The following is a 22,368-nucleotide window of genomic DNA, read 5'->3' on the forward strand; positions in this document are numbered from 1 at the left end:
CCCAAATAATGGTGGTAGCGTATCAGTGTATTTTTTCTGTGCCTTTGTTACCACCATGACTGAGACTCTTCTTGATAGGCATGTTAGCAACCAAGGTCTTCTCCTAGTCCGCTAAACCACACTCCCTCATTTGTTTCCCTGTTCCCGCCTTGCTGCAGGACAGAGTAGCAGAAGAAAACTCCATTTTTGCCTTTATATTGAAATTTTGTTAAGCTATTTTTAGCCAATATTTCTAGCCAATATTTCTAACCTTGTCCTTGTTAAATGAGCAGCAGTGACAGGAAATTCCCTCTCCCCAAGGAATAAGAGTCTGCAAGTGCATCTGTGGCAGTGGCATAATTTGGTCCACTTTTATGGGGGGGTTTCTGTTGCTCCTGTGTAGGATCTTGGTGGGCAGTTATGAATGTGGTTGAGACTTAAAATACCTGAGATGGAAATAACGGAATTCCAGCTGTCTACTTATTTTCATAGAAACTAAAAGAAAAAAATCCTGCCAAGCTCCTTGTTAGTTAAAATAATACTTGATGCTTACTAGGAAATCCAGGATGTGAAAAAGATAGTCGCCAAGTCTATGAGTAAGTGTTTTAAGTTATCCAGAGAAATCAGGGACATTTGGTTAACGGTTTCCTCAGGTTGACCCCTTTGTGGAATTGTGCACTAAGTCCTTCTTGTTCTGTAGCAATACCATCTCCACATCACCCAGCTCCCCAATAGGGCTGTGCAGCAGCATCCACAGTGCCAGCAGCATTTTCAAACTCTCTTCTATACCTGCTTCATTAGAACCTGCATTCTTTCAAATTTTGCATAATACTGGACATCCTAGGACTGTGGTCACCATTAGTGATCCATATTTCACTGCATTCTCATCTTCCTGATTCTTAACTTCTCTCTCCACTTTTATCTCTCCTTCTTCAGCTTCTTGCCTTCCCCATCTTCCCCTTCTTTCACATACCACCCCCACATCCTTGATGCCAGGCCCAAAATAAAGATATGTTTAAAATTAATTGGAGTTTAAAAAAAAAAAAAAGTGTACTTAGCACATTAATTCTAAGACATGCACGTTACATGCCTAAACTGCAAAACTTTTTTATACTCCTTGTGCTCCCTGAGCTTTCATCTCCACCTACTCTCCATCACGCTCTTTCTTGCTTTCTTATTTCATCTTGTGTTTAGAATAAAATTTGAGAGGTAGGAAAAGTCTGTTTATTTGTGAGGTTCATTGCTTGCAGTGTGGTCCTAATGATCACGCTTTAGGGTTTTTTTCAAAATAATGTTCTAAAGTCCTGTCTTATCTCTATTGAATTCGACATATGATTCCCATTTTCTGTCCTGATTTGGGGCAAGAAAAGCTTTTGTCAGTCTTGATATGCATAGGATTCTTAAGACCTACTTACTTAGAACAGCTGAATTTAGAAAGGATCCACTTCATTCTTTTTGAGAATAAGCAGCAAGGGCCTTGGCTTCCTAGATTTGTGTTAGCCCCTGGATAAAGCTGCATACACCGCTGACTGGGCCGTTAAAAGCCCTGGTGCATGGGAGGCGGCGCGAGCTCCGGGCAGCGCTTACCTCAGGCGGCTCCCAGAAGCGGCGACATGGCTGTCCGGCTCCTAGGCTCAGGGGTGGCCAGGAAGGCTCTGTGTAGCCCCCAAGCGCCGGCTCCGCAGCTCCCATTGGCCGAGAACTTTTATTGCACTATTGCACTTCCTGGTTTGGGTGAGAAGGGGTAGTGCTGAAATAGCACAGGAGACTCTTTTCATGAGAAATATACTGATTTTGCAATCCACAAGGTTCAGTTAAGCATCCAAACTTATGGGTACTTATCTAACCTGAAAGTCCTGAGATCCTCCTGTCGCTAATTTCTGTATGAATCACTTTTCTAATCAAATTTTATTTAAAAAACAGAAGCTCAGATGCATTTTAAGAAATATTTCTATAGTAATGACTGTTGGATTATGCAGCAGGCAACATGGATTTCAGCAGCATGCACTTTTTTATAGGCTGCAATAGTGAGTAATATAGAGTATTTGAAGATAATTAAAAGCAAATAGACATAGTAGAAAATGTGTGTAATGTTATTTTGTAAAGCTTTTGTCCACTGTATAATAGTCAGGGCCTTTTATGAGAGAATTTCACTTGTCATATTATGGGTGCAATTATCATGGCTCCAAAATTACAGCACTTTTTGAGTACAGAATAACTCTTAGAAGAATTTACAAATAAATAATTAGTTTCAGTTAAAATTAATCTAAAAGTCGGTCCTTTAGAAAATTTAGCACCCAATATCAGTGGGGGTTTTTTGTCCTGAATGATCTGAATAACAGAATAATACATACTCTTCAAGCTTCCCTGATACTTAAAGCCCACTGAAATGTTTTGCATAGGCTACATTCAAAGTTGTGTTTTAAGATTAATGGTCATTTTTTGGCATTATTCTGCTTACGTAAGTTTCTCTTTCAGCAGAGCCTGAATAATGTTCTTTAAAGAATTCCATAAAGAATTGCCATCTTTTTCAAAATGGCTGCCATCTCCCATTGTTCCTAAAGGGATTGGGACCACACGTTGTTTTCTTAGCAAAAGATTGCCACAGTCTTCATTTACCTGATCATCACAGTGCTTCTCTTTGCCTTCTGACAACTTGGGGACCACCTTCTTCCTTAGAGGCAGCCTGGCAGCAATCCGATTGGAAAAAATAGTAGGCAGTGGCCACTTTGAAAAAGGATATCTTAATTAAGGCAGCCTTTGGTCTCGATTGCCTTTGACAATAATGGGGAATGACAATCATTTTCAGAGAGAGCAGTTCTGTTAATTTCTCTGAGAGTATTTAATTCTTCAGCCTCAACTGACAGAACAGTTATGAAAAATAGCAAAAAAAATTAATGGAAATATTTATTTTCAAAAACTACCTATTAAACTTAGAACTTTTCAACAATGAGGGCAGGAAGGAGAGATAAACTAGGGGATAGAGTTTGGTATATGAAAGTATATATATGAGGTATATGAAAGGTGCAGGACATAAAGGAAAATGAGAACATTCTGTCAGATTTGTGCTGGTCTGTTGTGGTTAAGGCACCCAGAATATTTTACTGAATCTGACCCTAAAAATTAAAATAATGTAAAAAGCTTTTAAGGTTTAATATCTTATATGTTCAAATCATTATAAATATCACATGGTAATATTTTCTTTGGGTTTCTTGTTAATTGAAAATGTATGAAATTTGTAATTTTTAACAGGAAATTACCCGACAAATATGAAGTTAAAATAGAGATAAGGTTGAGAGTACTATATCAGTAGTTAAGGATTAGAGTAAAATAAGTTAGATGGACAATGCAACTTTTCAAAAACAAAGCACTACAAACCCTGGAATTTCAAAGTTAAGGTTAAGCTTAAAAGAAATCCAAACATATTAAGGTATAGAAGTGCACAGTTAGGGCACTCAGGCAACTTTAACTCTGCCTTGTAGTGACACCTTAAAGGAAAAAAAAGAGAAAAAAAAACGAATGTCTTTCATAATCAGTTTAATCTAAGCTGGAGCTACAAACACTAAAATGCCTTAATCATAAGCATATTGTATGATGTCATACGGGGGGAAGAGTTAAGGTTGTTTTGCTGCCCTAACTTTCCATACCTCCGCATGTTTGGGTTTTTTTTAAGTGTAACCTTTATTCTGAATTTCCTGGGTTTATAATGCTTGCTTTTTTAAATAATTAAACCATCCTGTAAGGTATTTCACCCTAAAAGTTTTTGATTGGTAATATGTAATAAATAAATTTTAATCCTTTAATCTTCATGGCATTATGACAGCAATGAACATTTTCATAACCTTCCCCCACTGCACCCTCACAAATAGATTAAATGCAAAAAATCCCTGTATGTTAACTTGATTACTTGAACTACTAGGCCGTTTGCCTGACATCCTGTGACTTGATAATATCAGACAGAATGTAGTGGCCATTGGAAATTGTGTACACTGTTTTTAATATAAATGGTTTCAAATTGAGCTAATTAATCTTAATTCTCCATTCTTTGAGATGCTGATCTTGTAGTCAGCGAGCAATTCTGTATTTGTTCCTATGGCTGTGGAATCATGAAGTATAGTGGACCCAAACTGTAATAAATCAAGGAGCAGGGGGGTCATATTCATTACTTAGAACTTTTTTTTGTTGAGTCTCATAAAATTGAAATATTTAGTGATAGTCAAATAATTGTTGGTGGGCAAAGAGTCGAAGTGATTGTCTTTATATAAAAGAAATCCTTCAGCAAGGTTTTGCTTTGTAAATTGACACGTGGCAGTGATTGACGATCTTTTTTTCAAATGGTAAATCTTGTTCTAGCTTAAAAAAAAAAAATCAACTAGAATAGTGTATTCCTTCCTTTCCAGTTCAAGCATTTACATCTGTCATCCTTATAAAAGTGAAGGTTTTATGAGTTTGTAGATTGGAACCATCTGTACGTAATTGGTTGTGGAAAGTTTTAAAAGTAACTTCAGTTTCTGACACTAATTTGCGTAATCTTTAACTACAGTATACTTCCAATTATCCGAATAGCATGGAGGACACTGATTTTATTCGGATAATCAAGAGGGCCAGGAGTCATTCAGCAGCAGGGTGGACCTCCCAGGCAGCTGGAGGCTTCTTGTTCTCTTCTTTTTCCTCCCTCTCGCGGTCCTGGCTGTGACTCTCTGCTATGTCCTGCTCATTCACTGCCATGACAGCAGGGCTGCAGAGGGCTCCTTGTGCTATCGCAGAGCCAGTGACGTCTGAACTCTGTTGGTGCATGGAGTAGGCTCCAGTTCTGGTAGGGCAGAGCAGACACCCTGGGCTGCAGGACCTGCATCTTGTGACTGATCCCTGCAAGCACCAGCCCTGCAGCATCTCAGGAACCCTCTGAAGCTCCTCTGTCACAGCCCCCGCTCATTCACTCTCATGACAGTGGGGCTACAGAGGGCTCCCTGCCCTGCTGTAGGAGCCATTCAGCTGCAGAGTGGCCTTCCTTACAGCCAGGGCTCATCATCATTGTTCTCTTTGTAGTCCTGTCTGGTGGTCTTTGCTCTATTATTCAAACCTCTGCCTTAACCAAATCCCTTCCTTGTCCTCCAGCCCACGATACATGCCCTCTACAACATGTATCTTGTGTTTGGGGGCAAGGAAGGGATTTGGATAAGGCAGAGGTTTGGATAATAGGGTTTTGGATAAACAGGACTATACTTTATTGCAGTGTTGCAGAATTGGTAGTATGTATGGATTTCCTTTCTTTACTGTCATGAGGTTTAATTGTCCTTTTTCTGTACCTTCAAAATCTGCCTCTCAAAATCATACATGATTTTATTAGGTAGCTAATGAGAATTCTATGAACTCACTAGTCGAATGTTTGATAAACTATAACTATTTCAGTAAAATGCCCATCACACCAGTGGTCCCTTTTTAAAATGAAAGAATAACTCATGAAGTATGTATGCAGTAGCAAAAAGACTAGCATATATACTGCATTCATTTTGTAATAGCTTTTCATATGTATTACGTCTATGTTTTGTTCTCCCTGCCAAAAGAGAGATTCCAAATTATATTTCATTTCTGATAGCTGGGAATAATGATTCGGGGTAGTTTTTGATCTTCATTCTAATTTTAAACCTGTGGCTGCGTTGTAATGTGGTCTTTAAAAATTTCAGTAAAATATAAATATGAAAAACCACAGAATATTGAAATGCCAGTAATGTAAGTGTTGCAAATTTAAGAAACTGAAGATTTTAGTTTAGTGGACTAATGTGATGCTAGGGCTGAAGTTTAAACACACACAAAAACCTCTATATCCTCTGCAAACTTTGCAACTCAAAGGTATCCTCATCTTCTTCTCCCACGACTTGATATTGTCTCTACTCATTTTCCAGCTATTGGTACTCCCACAAATCTTAAGATCAACCTTGACTGTTATATGCTTTGCTGGGTTAAGGGGACTATGATAGAAAGTCTCTTTATATTTTCTTAAGGTACAATAGAAAAAGTCTCTTAGCCACTTTGCATGTTAGTGTCTACTTTGTTTAAGAGAACATCCAAATAAGCAGTGTGTTTGGAAGATGCTGGACAGTTGAATGTCTATTCTGGTCAATTTTAAAGTCCTGACTTATAGTGATACTGAGAGAAAAAAGAGAAAAAATAACCTAAAATTCACAAGAAAGCACATAAAACATTTCAACTGTCCCCAGAATCACCAGCTTATTGGAAAAGCAGTCCCTTAAAAATTGATGTTCCACCTTTCTACCCTGTGGTCATCAGGTCTTATCCTCCCCTCTGCTCCCTAAGATTCTTCCTGCATTTCCTGTAGTCCTTCTCCCATACATGCAGATATGGTTTCTGTCCCCAAGGGATTCACCTAATACTTTGCCCAAACAGTTTTCAGGCAGTAAGCAGTGGGCTACCTGCTCAGCACTCCTGCACCTCAGCTGTATTAGCTTAGCTGGGCAATGGAGATGAAAGCTGGCTGGCTGCCTTTGAGAGAGAGAAGCAACTATAGAAGATGGGAAAGAGCGTAGTTTGGAGGTCAATAAGTGCTGCCAACAGTCCCTGAATAGTGGTGGGAACTAGTTTTAGTTGGGTCAAAGATTAGAAACCTGAGTCTGTTCTGGCCAGTTGTGTGTGTTGACAGGTATATACATACTTTGCACTTTTAAGAAAAAAGGTCTCTCAAAGCCATGGGATCCTCCTGCAAGATGAGAGCCATGATATTAAAATATCCTGAAAAATGGAAACTAAAACTATTGCAGAAATTTGCTCATTTGTGAAAGATGGTGAGACGTTCATTCCTTAGCCCCACAACTTCCCAGTGTGTGCCCATCCTGTCTAACTCATATTTTACAGAAATAATGAATAATCCAGAATTTTGTTTCCCTACTATACTTTTTCAGCTCTTCAGTCAATAACTAAAAGAATTTGGGCAGAAAATTCTAACAACACCTATTAGTTAGATTAATGTTCGTCTAGGCCTATTGTGTTTAAAGTTTGAAGGAAGTTGTGCACCAGTGGGATTCGGAGCCGAGCCATGTTGAGAGACATCTAGATACCCTTCACATGCATAGGCTTTTAGGAAGGCAGTACACTAGAATGCTGTTTACAGGATGCTCAAGAGTCCAAATCTTTTCTCTGAGTCTGGGCTACTTAGGGAGCTCCAAATTCATAACCTCTCTCTCCAGCTGCTGGGAGGGTGGGAAGAATGTGCTCCAACAACCATCCCCACCCCTTTTATAATTTATGTGCCTTCTTTCCTCTAGATCACACCCTTACTGCTGATCATACTTTTCCCAAGCAGAAAAGTAAAATTGACAAGTTTCTGGTTGATTTCAAGGCTTCCTAACGTCTTCTAAGGAGCAGAAATGAAACTGGGCTATGGTTTTGTGACTTTCTTCTCTCACAGTTCTGGAGTAGCTGCTTAGTGAATGTGAAAAAGAATCTCACCCTATTCTTTCACTCCTATGACAATTCCCTTTCAGAGTGGCCCAGGTGCATCAGAGGATTCCCTGTGCATTCTTTCATTGAGCTGCACTAACATATGACTAGTCAGAACTGAAAGTAATAAAGCTGCACAAAATTGTCAGTGTAGTATAATGCTGTCAGTTTTTTCCATTCACTAGAGAATGTTTTTTATGCATGCCTGCCAATATTTGCAAACAAAATGAATCGGTAGATTAATTTGCATACCTTTGGTAAATTTACATTAATTTGCATATACATATTGCCATTTGTCCCTCTCAGACTTCATGCATTCATTCCACACACCCCTTCCTTCCTTCATTCCACATCCATTTTCAGTTCACTCAGTCTTTGCTTCCTCATACTCATTTACATATTCTTCCCAGGCACAACTCACTTTGCACTTACCGCAAGTCATTCTGCATACATGCACACTCCCATTCCTCAGATATCTTTGCTTGCTCCTAGAGCTCTAAACTCCACAAGTTTTCCTTGTACACTAAGTTTTTATACATTTCTAAATGGTAGGCAAGGAAGCACCACTAATCTAAAGGGAAATCCCCTACATTGGATCATCTTTCACCTAACTTGTAGAAAAGGGCAGCAAATCAGAGCTGCTATGCAGGTTAATAGACAACCTTTTTTCTCCAATTTGTGCAAGAAGTAGAGCTATTTCCCAGCAGTGTAATTAAAAGACTGGAGCATTAAAATAAGGGTTGAAAGCTTCACCAAGAGTAGCTCTTCCCTCCTCAGGCTCTTCCAGTCCTTATTTAGGACAGTGGGGAGGATAGAAACATTGGTACTGCCCTCCTTTCACTGAACAGATCTTTAACTAGCCAGTGGGATTGTGGTCAAGGGGTGAGGCTCCCGGAATCATCAACCCTTGTTGAAGTGGATGCTGCTTGGGCCTACAACTTCCATGTTTTGCTGTGTCCTCAGGAGCTGGCCCCTGCCTTCCCCCACCTAACCTCCAGGTCCTCTGATAAATGGGAGTTTTCTGGAGGATCTCTCCCCTCCCCCCCATGCCTCCCATTGTCTTCATGGTATGGCTGTACCTTCCCCATCATTAGTCTACAGCAGTGATACTCAGACTGTGGCTCTCAAGCCACAAGTATCTCCTTTAATGTGTCTTCCGCAGCACATATTTAAAACACCGTGTGATTTAATTATTAACCAATCATGATGCTTTCACTATGTTATTAACCAAATTGTAATTGAGAAAATAATAATGGTTGATCAGTCATTTTTCTGTGAGAATTATAAAGACACAAAATACACTAAGTTTCCCATCATACTGTTTAAATATGAATATATAGTACTATAGTAAATGGAAACAATGAATTCGCACTAGTGTGGCTCTTTTGATAATGTTCATCACTAATTTGCTCCTGAACCACTGAGGTCTGAGTATCACTGGCTGCAGGTTGCTACCACACAAGACCACTGTTTCCCCCGATCTAAGCACCAAGAACGCCCGGGGAAAGGGACACAGGCCACCTCACAGGAAAACTGAGCTCTGCTGGCACCAACTTTCCAGCCTTGTGGAAACGCCAACGTTGTGAGAAATGTTGCCCAGCCCATGTGATGCAGAACCCTCCCGCCCGCCCTGAGCAGCTCCACACCATTGTAGTAGGACAATATTTTTAGTGAGAAAGTTGGAAAAAATTAAATATTCTGCTAACATATTAGATCATGTATCCTGAAACATTTTTCAAGGAAGTCCATAATCCAGTACAGTGGGTGCTGCTTGTCTGATTGAAAACGTTAAGTCCTCCGCTGATAGTATGTGAATAGATGTTGTTGCTCCCACTAACAAATAGCCTACTTCTGATGGATACTGTGAATTTAAGTATAGTTTGATGTATTTATTTTATCAATTGTGAGCAGTAGTGGCAATGAATCAAAGCAGGCATAAGTATGGTTCTTCTTCCAGTGCTTGTTCACATCAATTCCAGTCAGGTGGGCGCGCCGTGTGCATGATTGTTGGAAAGTTTTACCTTAGCAGCACCCGTCAGGTCGGCCTTGGAGCCCCCTGGAGTGGCGCCTTTATGGCGCTCAGTATATGACCCTGCCGACACGACCCGACCCCCCTTCAGTTCCTTCTTACTGCCAGTGACAGTCGATGGAACAGCGTTTGCTTGCCTCGTAAGTGCTTCCCTTAGCTTGTTCTTCAGGTTTAGCTTAGGTTTCAGTTCTTAATTTAGAGTTCCATTGTTGGTTAGGGAACGGGATTCCACACTGTCCCTTTCCTTGCCTCGGCTCCGGGGCATGCCCCGGGGCCAAGAGTGTAAACCGTGTGGGACCTGCAATAAACCCATGCCAGCGGGCGACCCCCACGACGCATGCCTGAAGTGTCTGGGGGAAGAGCACCAAACAGACAGGTACAAAATCTGCAGGTCCTTTCAACCAAGGACGAAAAAAATATAGCAATAATTGCAATTGGAAGGTATCCTTGCAGATGCACCCTCCATTAGACAGCCCATTTACAATTAAAATGTTGTTTTTAATCAGAAAAATAATGCTAACATTTTTCAGTGGGAAACATTGATGTACAAATCACACAAAATAAACTACCCATAAGAGAAATACTGAACTTAAAAATAAATATTAACATAATCATCAGTTCATATCTAAAGGCAGGCAGTTGCTCTGGAGTAAACTTTGGGCATATCAAATGTGCATATTAATATTTTTGCCAGTATTTCTCTGTTCCCTATTGAAGATACCCAAGTTTTTGTTAAGGTCCTTCTCCCTCATGGCTCTGTTTCATTTGTTTGATCCTGTAATATTGCTCAAGTTTATTACATCAGTCTGTGATGGACATAATTGATGTCCCAAATACAGGACTGACTTAATTATAGAAAACTGGGTGTCGGGAGCCAACCATAAAACACAGGAATCAGTTTATTGGAAAATGGGGGGGAAATGTTAATTTTGATTTTTTTAATGTAATTTGGAAGATTTCTTCAACACTGAATCCCTTTTAACCCAAAATAATGCTCTCATCAATCTTGTGCTACCCATTATATATTTTCCCATGTATAAAGTGTAGAAGAAATAGTGGATAAAAAAGTGGAAAAATAATGTAATATTTTGTGTTAGGGGAAAAAATACTATTCAAACAGTGTTCCATCCTTTAATTTTGCTTAGTTCTCAGTGAATCCTGGAGCCTTTCAGTATCATTAATGCTTTAATTTAATTTTTATCAAGAGCGGGCATTCTCACCATAGTCTTTATTTCAAATGGAGTGTTCAGAATACTTTTGGGGAAAATATTTTGAGGGTTTTTTTTTTTTTTTTCTACCAATAGAAGCCTTCATCCCAGATTCAAGTAATTATTACTTTTTACCCTGTGATGCTTCCTCTCCTTTCTGGGAATATTTGGTTCTCTTTACCCTTCTGTTTCCATGTTGGAATTTCTTTGGATTGGGGAGCTTTGGAGGTTAGGGGATAGTTGAACGCAATTTTCTACTTTTTTATAGGTCATCTACCAATTCTCCCCTTACTCCTATTCGGTCCTGGCCTCTATTAGTACATACTAACCTGCTGGGGTACTGAAGATTTACTAATGTTTGTGAAGTACTTGGATATTCCTTAGAGGTCTGCTGTAGAAATACAGAATAGTCTTCTCTCGGATGTTTATAGATTTAAAAAAGCTAGAGAAGCAATTTCTCAACACCTGTAAAGGGCTGCTTTCTGGATCATGTAGTTCTAGAATACATGAGAAACAAGTTATTCTCATCTTGGAACTAAGTAATGCACAGGTGTTGGTTCAAGAAGTAAGTATAGTTGACCTACTAAATAATAGTGAGGCACAATATAATTAAATTCAGCATCTCAAATGAGGGATTATATCAGAAATCCGCACAATACCACTAACCTGTAGAAAAAGGGCCTTGTTTAGTTTATTTAAAAATAAACTAAAATAAAGTGAGGAAATTAAAGTCCAGCATGGGAGGCTACAATAAGACAGGAATATAAATAGTGAGTAACCCTAAAACAAGAAAGGAAAAAAACACAAAGGCAAAAAATGGTTTAAATGTTGAAAGCTCAAAGTTTTACTTGTTAAACAAGTAGCCTCCAAAAAAAAAAAAAAAAATCCAACACAAGTTAAGACAGTAGAAAGAAGCATACATTTTAGATGATAAAATAGAAGATAGGAATTTGAAGAGCAAATAGCCAAGTATATTAAAGCAAGTAAGAATTTTAAGTGAATCTGTTTTTTAAAAATACTGGTGTTTGATCCTGAGAATTACAAATGAAGTCCAGTGAGTCGTACATAGTACCATGGAAAGTGTTTGAAACAGTAAATAAAGGTAGTTATAAAACACCTAGATTACCCTGTTCTGAAAAAGAAAACTATGACTAATCAATAAGCTAAAATTCTTAGGGCACTTCAGCAAAGCATAAAGTAGTACTTGTTGATATTCATTTGGACTTTCCAAAGCCCTTGACAAAGTCCATCACAAAAGGCTATTAAGGAAACTAATTAGCTGGGATGAGAGGTAAAATTCTGTCATGAATTAGAAACTGGCTATGAGACAGAAAATATAGTAGGAATAGATGGTTTATTCAGCATGACAAAAGGCTAAAGGTGGAGGAAGAGGAAGAAAAAAATTATGCACTTTTTGTTTTGTTTTTATGGTATAGAAAATCTAAGAGGACTGTTACCAAAAAGATTTTTTTTCTTTTTTATTACTTAGAAATTCTGGTCTTGTCTGCTGTGAATGACTGTTGAATTTGTAAAATGATATCACGAGAGCTGAGAGTGAAGTTTGAGCATTTAATTTTTAGTCAACTGAACTATTCGTTTTTTGTTAACTTCTATTTGAGTGTCGAATTGACATATGGGAGAAAGAATGCCTCTGTTAAAGATTCATCTTTATCCCTCCTTCAGTTAAACATGGAAACTTAACATTTGCATCCTCTGAAACCCCCACAAATTCATCCACGCAACCAGATTTAACATTGCTGATATTTCAGGGTTGTTGTTTTTTTTTTTTTTTTTTTGAGAAACAACATTTTCTTTCTTTCTGGAAAAATCGTATAGGCCTTGATATACAGAAGTATGCGTGCGCGCACACACACATGATAAATAGGAAGACTGGCATGTGTTAAATATATTTAATAATGATTTTTAAAAGGAGACGAATGCAGATTGGCAATATTTGCAGATGAGTTATTTAGATTAGTCAAAAAAAGAAATCTTTGAAGAATTACAGAGGGACCTAACAAAGCAGAATGATTGGACAACTTAGTGGTAGCTGAAATTCAGTGTAGACAAATTAAGGTAATGTACATTGGAAGGATTAATCTGAACTCATACACATTTGAGTTCAAAATTAAATCTAACCATTTAGCAGACATACTCAGGGTCACTGCAGAAGGCTGAACATAAGCATACCCATACTGGGTCAGATCAATGGTCCATCTAGCCCAGTATCCTGTCTTTCAACAGGAGCCGGTGGCAGATGCTTTAGAGGTAATGAACAGAACAGGGAAACTATCGAATGATCCATCCCGCCGTTCAGTTCCTGTTTCTGGCAGGCATAAGTTTAGGGACATCCGGAGCATGGGGTTGCCACCCTGGCCATCTTGGCTAATAGACATTTTGATGGACCTATCCTCTAAGAACTTATCTAATTCTTTTTTTAACCCAGTTATGCTTTGGGCTTCACAACAGCTGCTGCCAATGAGTTCCCAAGGTTGACTGTGTGTTGTATGAAGAAGTGTGAAGAAAAAGACCAGCGAGAAGGTTGGCAGACAAGCAAATATAGGAAGTAGCTTTAGGAAGAGGAGTGAAACAGAGGAGTTGAGGCTGGAGTGGACAGCTACATCATTGGTTGGAGCCTGTGGTAGATAGAGGGCATGAGTTCCTCTGCCTCAGTAGTGCCATCTACAGGTGATGTATTCTGTAAGAGAGGGTGAACTCTGCCGACTAAAGAATAAAGGATCCCTGCAGTCAAGGAGTGAAAGACTAATTTGGTAATCTTGCACCCAGGGGAAAAGTTCAGATAGACCCTAAGGGGGACAGCTGTGGCATAGCAAGAGAGACTAGGTGAAGGTTTTGTGTTTGGACTTCGTGTAACCTGGAAGGGGGAAAGTTTTTGGTTTGGCTTGAGGGCTGAACAACCCAATTACTGAGAAGGTAGACTATCAACCAACAGGGAAACTGAGGCATGGCAAGACATAAGGGACACCACTACAGAGGTGTAAAGAATGGGATAGAAAATGTTACAATATCATTGCATAATGATAATATACCCTGACCTGGGCTAAAGGTTCAGTTTGGCTTTCAAGGAAGTATAGGAAAGCTAGGAGTCCAGAGATGGGCAAAAATAAAAAAATAGAGGCATGAAAAATTTCATCTGAGGAGAGATTGAAAAGAGACCTGTTAAGTTTAGACAGGGGAATAAGTGGCAACATGATAAAGGTATGTGAAATAATAAATAACTCAGGTAACATAAGAACAAGGTGATACCTAGTGAGATTGAAAGACGCATTTAAAACTGATTTTAAAAAAGAAATGCTACTTTTACACAATGTATAAGTAACCTGTGAAACTCTCAGCCTTATGTTATTGAGGTCACGAGCTTAATAGGATTTTAAAAAGGATTAGAAATGTATTTGCGTAATGGCAACATCCACAATTATAGAGGTTTTTTTATTAGGGGATATAATGTCTCAGGAAATATCTGTGGGGAAGAAAATTCCCTTATGAACAGGTTGTTGAATAATTGAGGTTTACTGCACTTTCCTCTGAAGCATATGGCATGGACCGCTGTTAGACACAGAATACTAAACATGATGAACTGTTTGTCCATTCCCTGATTTCTTTGTTCCCATAGAAATTTCTAATGTTTGTTCTCTGCCCAAACAAATGAGTGATTTTCTATTTTGTAAGGTTTGAAGAAAATCTATTAATCTATTTTTTTTAATATCCAAATGTGAAAAGGTATTTTCATAATTTAGGGGGGAAATCATATGTTATAAAGTGTTCGTATAATTAAAATAATCTATTCAAAACTCGCCATTGACATAACATACAACAAAGACCACATTTATTTCAGGTGTTTGAAGACAGGTGATTAAAAATAACAAAATGTTCCTTCATTTATACTGAACTTTTAATGTCTCTTCAGTTATGCATATGAGTGTATCGGGGCATTGCACGGTGAAATAGAATGTACACCTGTGGGTTTTTTAAGACTGCTCAATTTTAATCTTGACCATTCAAGATCTGTCTTGCTTGCAAATAGATCAGCAGTTCTCAAACTGGGGGTTGGGACCCCAAAGTGAGTCGGGACCCTGTTTTAATGAGGTTGCCAGGACTGACATTAGACTTGCTGGGGCCCGGGGCCGAAGCCCAAGAGTGGCTTCAGCCTTGGGTGGCAAGGCTCAGGCTACATTTCCCCTACCCAGGGCTGAAGCCCTTGGGTTTTGGCTTTGGCCTCCCACCCGGGGCAGCAGGGCTCAAGTTTCAGGTTTGGCCCCCATCCTGGGGTTGTGTCAGAAGGGGGTCACAGTGCAATGACGTTTGATAACCCCTGAAATAGATACATGTGTTTGGTAGCAAGAAAGTGTCCAGTTTAGCATGTCACCAGCTCTGAAGGGCACATTATATGCTTGGGATTGCAATCCTAAAGCAGGCACCAGTCAATTTGTGATCAAAAGATTGTAAATCTTTTGAGTGTGTGGACATCCCACTAACAATAGTCCAACCCACCTTCTGGTTGCATAACCCTACACACCTCTTGAGTGACAGATGTCCAGTCCAGTTCAACTACCACCTATCTATAAGTGTAACGTGGTGGGTATATTTCAGTGTGCAACAATGAAGTACAACTGCAACATTGTTTGATATTTTAAGTCCTGATTGAGCAATACATTTAAGCACATGCTTTTCTGATGGATTTAAGCACATGTGTAAGTGCTGTGCTGAGTCAGGGCCTTGTGCAGCAACTATAATGATACATTAAGGCATTAAAATTGGTACTGTATGTAAGCTCTTTGAGGCAGGGACTGTCTTTTTGTTTTGTGTTTTTATGGCAGTTAGCGCAGTGGGGTACTGGTTCCTGACTGCGTTCCTAGGTGATGTATCACATTACAAATAATAATATGCAATAATACCAACTGCAGAACTATATGTGCTATGGGAAGCAAAATTATAGTAGCCATGGGAGTAATAATTTTGAGTTTCTTCTCCTTAGGAGTATAAAATTTCAAACACTGCATTGCATCAGCACAGGGTTGTTTTGTTTGGGTTTGATTCCACTGTTCTGCAGTCATTCCAATTAATTTCTGAATTTACTACATCAGAAACTGATCTAGTATCAAATTAGTTTAGCAAGTAAAATACATGCAGTACAATGATTGGTATTCACTAACATTTGATCACATGTCCTTAACTCTTATGCAGAGCTACATGTGTAACTTTTCATACATCAGAGTTAGAATACAACATGATGAATTTTGATGGTGCCCTTTCTCAGAGTTCTTATCTGTACTCTTGTGTTGAACGATAGGGTGTGACAGAGGGTTATTTGTACTGATCATTTGTTGGGAAAGATTTTGTGACTATTTCTAGTCTGAAAGAGGGCCATGTCAATTAGATATTGAGAATATTTCAGTACCCCAAGTAAGTCCTCTTGGCATCACACTCTTCTTTTAAAATAAATAATGTTTTGTACATTTATCCTTGCAGGTTAGATAAGACTAAATAATTTAAGATGATACTGTGCCACATAAGCCCCATATGTTTATATGCATATAAAATCTCATCTTTGTTTGGGGGAAAAGGATTATTAATTTTGTACTTGAAAGTAACCGTATAGTCCCACTCCTAGACAAAAAAAAAGCAGTATATCTTCGTTAATTCTCACTTCACTAATCTTCAGGCACAGTAATTTAGTCTTACTGTGCTTCACAAGAAAGATTTAGAAGTTGAGTGCTGCAGGGTGACTTTAACAAATTATTCTACAATATGTATATGCTAGTATAGTGTGAAGTACAAGTATAAAATTAAACTTGTCAAAATAAATAAATAAAGTACATTACAGCATGGTAGTTTTTTAATTGTATGTGTTCTTACTTGGGTGATGTGCAAATTTGCAGTTTGTGACTGTAACAGCCTTTTGTATGAAATTCTGTGAGAGAGTCTGTGTATTACCAATTTAATAATGCTATGTCCTCTATTACCAGATAGACTTGATCTGAAAAGTGTTTTTTGTTCCTCACTGCTATGAATGGATCACCTGGTAGTCAGTGCCAATTAATAAGGTTCTACTGTACTTCAAGTTAAAAACTATTTGCTATGTTAATTATAATTCAGATTATTTTCTTTATTTTGAGATTAGTTATTTTTTTAACTAATGGTGGTGTTTTTGTAAATTTGGGGAGAGCGGAATAGTGGGAATAATTTAAAATAGTTTCATCTTACTAAATAATGAGAATCCTTGATTAAGATATATCCTGGAGGTTCCACTTAGCCCGTAATTGTGGTTTACCCTGGTACATCATTCATATTTTCTGTTGTACACAACGTGTAACTAGCACATATTCAGTAAATATACTTGTAATTTTTTTAATCAAATGTTCACACAGACAGCTCTCTTTCCTTTTTAGGAATCTGGGTAAAAATGGCTTATCTAACAGTAGCATTTTATTGGATAAATGTCCACCTCCACGACCACCGCCTCCACCATACCCTCCCTTGCCAAAGGACAAGTTGAATCCACCTACACCTAGTATTTATGTAAGTATCAACTGACTGGCAGGAATAAATCGGTTAGGGCTTTTTGTAACTATATAGCTAGCTTTTTAATTTAAATAAGTATTGAAACAAGGTATCTTATTCAGAGCTAAATTTTACCTACAGGGGTGCAACATGTGAAAAGGCAGAATTTTGAACCCAAAGAGAATCTTATGATCTATTTAAAAAGAAAAATATTGTAAGTGATTCAAACTGAGAATTCCAGAGTGATTGCTAAATTGAAATGAAAACACATTAGGAATGCTTTTTAAATTTTTAGTACTTCAAGTAGTGATTTAAAAAGTCAGACAATTCATGAGACACAACTCTCAGTAATAATTTAAATGGGTTTATAAAATATTGTAAGATGCATTTGCATGGGATTACTCAAATGGTTATATGAGCAGATAACTAAATGGAACTCTCCTGTCAATATCAAAATATAGGAAAGAAAATGAATTAAATTTGCAATAACAATATTGTAGCAAAAGGTTAATATAAGGAAGAACCTGAGGTGTGAAAAGCTTTCATGAGAGATTTCCTTACTCATGCCTACTTTCTGGTATGGCAATATATTCTGACATCAGAATCAAGCAATGTCCCAAATACTGTGTAAAGCTAAGTTCCTTGGTCATGGAGGAGTAACTTAGGCTCTTACAGCATCTCCATAGTTTCTATCCACACAGTGAAACTGACGTTTGCTCTGGAGACATGACCTATACTGACCCCTAGAGGCAAAATGTTGAAAGATTGGCAACGAGAGCAAAATTAGATGTAACTAACAATGTAGTAATTAAGCATTTTTTAAAAAACTGACTAAAATCAATTGTTCTACTTAATGGTAGAGATAATGTAGATGACATTTCTGTTTTACTTAGGCAGTTTCCTTTGAACATTATCTAAAGGATTATTTTATAACTTTTGAAAATAGTCTAACAAGACAGTATTATCTTATTCTAAAAAAGAATTTGATAGACTTGGAGATTGTACAGTAGAGGACAAAAATAATTCTGTGAATCTTAGTTATTAAAATACATATTATAGAAATTAGGTATGTTCTTTGGGGAGGAACAAGAAATTAAGGAAGGAGCTCTGCTGAGGTAAAAATAATGAAGAGATGCTGTAGAGAATACATGTTACTAGATTTTTGGATCTATTGTCAAGTACAGAAATAAACTGCAGCAAAATTGAGCTTAGAAAAGCCTTGCACCAAAGTAGTCTGGATAGAATTTCTACAAGGAAGTAAATTATAATAAGTAATTTAATTTCAAAAGGAGTGAAACCAGTATTTAATGAGGAAAATATTGTGTGATATAACTGCTAATTCACTGGAGTGCATGAAAATGGATAGCATTCCTGGCCTCCTCCTATTTTGTTATTTGTTATTTTACTAATGAAAAGACTAACTGCCCCTGAGACCTAATACTCCTTTGTAATTTGCAGTTGGAAAATAAACGTGATGCTTTCTTTCCACCTTTACATCAATTTTGTACAAATCCAAACAATCCTGTTACTGTAATCCGTGGCCTTGCTGGAGCTCTTAAATTAGGTAAGTTTGTTTTATACAAAAAAAAAAAAAAAAAAAGACAGAGTAGACTTTTCTTTCCTACATACATACATTCCTTTAGAAAGTGTTGGGAAATCTCTGAAGTGTTCACAGTTTTATTTCCTTAATATATTCATGTTTGTATAACAAGGAATTAGGGTAATATGTAGTCTGCAAACTAAGCAGTATTTCTGTGGTACTTTACAAGAACTTAGCATCCAGCGGCTCCCATTGACTTTAGTCAAGCAGGTGCCTAACCATCTATTTCAAAACCTAACATGAGGCTTCTATCTTTGAAACTCTTGGCCCACATTGTTTTGTGCCTTAGTTTTCCTTTTGTAAAATGGAGGATAATAATTCACCTGCATTGGTAAAGCATTTTGAGATCTATGGATTAAAATTTTTGTACTTGCTAGGTATGCTTATTATTTAATAGAAGTATTTTTGTAGAGGCCAGGATTTGTCCGAAATACATATTTTCAGAAATAGTTGATTTAATCATATCTGCTACTATTTAGGCAGTGTAGTCTCTTCCAGGCTTTTACAATCATATGTGGGGAAGGCTTTTTACTACATCAATATTTAATGTGAAACCTAAATAAACTGGATTATGTTTATCATATCTGAAAAATTACATATTTCCTTTTCAGGTAAAATATCAAATGTTGTGCTTCATATACCTTTAGTTTCTTTAAATATATTAATCTCTACCTTTCCAATGTATAATTTAACCTTTTCATTATACTGAACTATTATTTATGAACTGTATTAATGTTATTTAGATCTAGGACTCTTCTCTACTAAAACATTAGTGGAAGCAAATAATGAACACATAGTAGAAGTGAGGACACAATTACTTCAACCAGCAGATGAAAACTGGGACCCCACTGGAACAAAGAAAATCTGGCGTTGCGAAAGCAGTAGATCTCATACTACAATAGCTAAATATGCACAGTACCAGGCCTCCTCATTCCAGGAGTCATTAAGGGTAAGTACATCTTAACTATTTTATAAAGAACACAGTAATTCTGCAAGCAACTTGTCCTCAGTAACAACTTAAAACATGATCATATGATTTTTTTTTTTTTAAAGGAGTCCTTTCCATCAGTTGGTATTGGGAAGAAGGGGATTCCCATTAATGTTAAATGCACAGCTAAGCACATAAATTCCCTGTGAATGGATGGGCAAATAGACTATAAGGTGTTACGCACAAACACCTTTAGTTTCTTTAGTGTAAGACTATTAGTTATCACTTTCACATACATTTAAAACTGTTAACTTAAACTGATATATCAGTAGTTCTCAAACTTTTGTACTGGTGACCCCTTTCACGTAACAAGCCTCTGAGTGCGACCCCCTTTATAAATTAAAAACACTTTTTAATATATTTAACACCATTATAAATGGTGGATGCAAAGCGGGGTTTAGGGTGGAGGCTGACAGCTCGCGACCCCCCATGTAATAACCTCACAACCCCCTGAGGGGTCCCGACCCCCAGTGTGAGATCCCTTGTGAGATATAGTAGTATGTAAACTCAGATTTAAAAGTTGTTGAGAATTTTAAAAATGCATTCAAAACTTAAAAAAAAAAAAAAAAAAAAACTTCACAAAAATATTTTTACATACTATTTCTCAATTTCCAACTGAAAAGTACTTCGAAATAAAATTTGTTTATTCAGAGTATTGTGATATAATGTTTATGTGCTGCTTTTTAGAAGCCAACACGCACTGTTTTCCTTCAACTCAAGTATTTGATACAGTAGAAATAATGTTATAGTTTCAGAAATATGTCTGTTAATGCTTTCTATATCTGATATTATGTAATGGCATTCTGTGTTTACTGTTATGTAATTGCCCCTATATGTGGGAAGGCCTCTGGTTCTAAAATTAATATTTTCTTTTTATAAAAACATTGTTTCAATACTTTTTTAAATAATTTTTTGCTAACTTTATCTAATATTAAAAAAAAAAAAAAGTTTTCTAGTTTTTGTGGCCCCAAATTCTAGTGGTGAGTACATCCCTGGAATTAATTTGGGAACTCCTGAAAGCTCCACACAGATGTGATCCTAGATACATGAAAATACTAAGCTAAATAGAGCAAAGAGTGCAAGGTATTTCTGACCAGCTCTGTCTTAGAAGAGGTTGGGAAGCAGGAGTAGCAGAGGGCCGAGGACTGGTATTTTCACTGTAATCACAAGGGAAGTGGTGGTGGGCTGGGTGAGGTGAGAAGGACAGGAGAACTTTTAAGTTAGAACTTGCACTGCAGACAGGAGAAACAAGAACTTTTTGTGAGCAGATTAGAACAGGCGTGTTGCAACAATTTGTATAGTGGGAGTGCTGAAAGCTATTGAACAAAACAGTAAACGCTGTATATGATGGAAACCACTTCAAGCCAGGGGGTGTGGTAGCATCCCTAGTTCTAGCACTGATGAATTAGAAGCAGTAATATGTGGTAGGAGATCCAAGTCTGGATTTGTAGTTGCAAGAAAGTGGAGAGGACTAATCATGGGCTGAGAGAAGCAGGAGAAGGAATCAAGGACATTCTGGAGGGGGTACATTGGGGGATTTTGATGGCACCTGGATTGGGCTGATCAGGGACACAAATGGGATTTTTCTAGATCTGCAATGGTGATTGGGGAAATGGGATATCCACTGAAGATTTCCGGCTGCTGTTTGGGGAAGTGAGCGAGGATTGTATTCTTCCAGATCATTCCAACGCTGTTGGAAGGTGGGGGCTACCAGAAGCCTTAAGCCCCACTGGTTCTCAGGGCCATAAGGTAAGCTAGAAAGGGGTCAGAGGATGGGGCAGAACCTTATGCAGAGAGGGGGGTTGGGGAGGTGTGTGGCTGGAGCCCTGGTTATTGTCAGAGGACGAATCTAGAAATATGCAAAGTATTTGAGATGGGGTGCTGGGCCAAACTAATATTTCTGTCAGTAGGGAAGAAGGGAAGCGAATGTAAAAGTGTGTGCATAATTTGCTTTCAATAAATTTTAAAATATAGAGCTAATATGTTAACGTTCTCAACTCTTAAGTTTGTCAGAGTGTAGCTGTATCAAAACTTTAAGAAATAGAAGGAAAAGAATGCATATAGGCTTCCAGAGCAGCGAATGTTTGATAATGCACATGAACTGGCATGTTACGAGAGGTCAGCCGGAAAGCCTCTAGTGTCATTAACTTTTGCGTGAAAAAAATTGCATAGATGACTGCAGTATTTTCAAATCAGATTTTTTCTGTCTCTTAACAAGTTACTAGTAGCAAAGAAATGTAAAATATACATGTACATGTTAAAATGATCATAACACAATGTTCCTTTTCCTCTTTTATGGAAGTCAACAAAAACACTATTCCTATCTCATTCTTATCCCCAATTTCCCTCTAATCTTCAAAGCAACCTCTGGACCGGCTCTAAAAATTGTCCATATAGATATTATAGATGCAAAGGTTTTCATATTTTATTTTATTTGAGATTAAATCTATTAATACTATATGATAAAGTGATAGGAAATGTCACGTTTTTGTTTTGCAGGAGGAAAATGAGAAAAAGAGTCACCACAAGGACCACTCAGATAATGAATCCACATCTTCTGATAAGTGAGTTAGGTATAAATAAT

General features: G+C 37.7%; 1 protein-coding gene across 8 annotated transcripts in view; it reads left to right on the top strand.

Moving 5' to 3' along the window:
- LOC112113708 (lysine-specific demethylase 6A) overlaps window positions 1-22,368 on the top strand; it is a 289,994-nt gene that overhangs the window by 241,276 nt on the left and 26,350 nt on the right. For 5 of the 8 annotated variants that reach the window (XM_029911180.1, XM_029911181.1, XM_026650245.1 and 2 more), the window contains 5 exons: window positions 17,085-17,214; window positions 18,655-18,760; window positions 19,540-19,745; window positions 21,375-21,533; window positions 22,284-22,348. In XM_029911180.1, coding sequence (XP_029767040.1) covers window positions 17,085-17,214; window positions 18,655-18,760; window positions 19,540-19,745; window positions 21,375-21,533; window positions 22,284-22,348 — 666 coding nt within the window. The remainder of the gene's footprint in view (window positions 1-17,084; window positions 17,215-18,654; window positions 18,761-19,539; window positions 19,746-21,374; window positions 21,534-22,283; window positions 22,349-22,368) is intronic. The other 3 variants (XM_026650231.1, XM_026650232.1, XM_029911178.1) reach the window with 1 other exon arrangement.

Source organism: Terrapene carolina, unplaced genomic scaffold, assembly GCF_002925995.2.
Source record: "Terrapene carolina triunguis isolate 2854851 unplaced genomic scaffold, T_m_triunguis-2.0 Scaffold24, whole genome shotgun sequence".
Lineage (NCBI taxonomy): Eukaryota > Metazoa > Chordata > Testudines > Emydidae > Terrapene > Terrapene triunguis.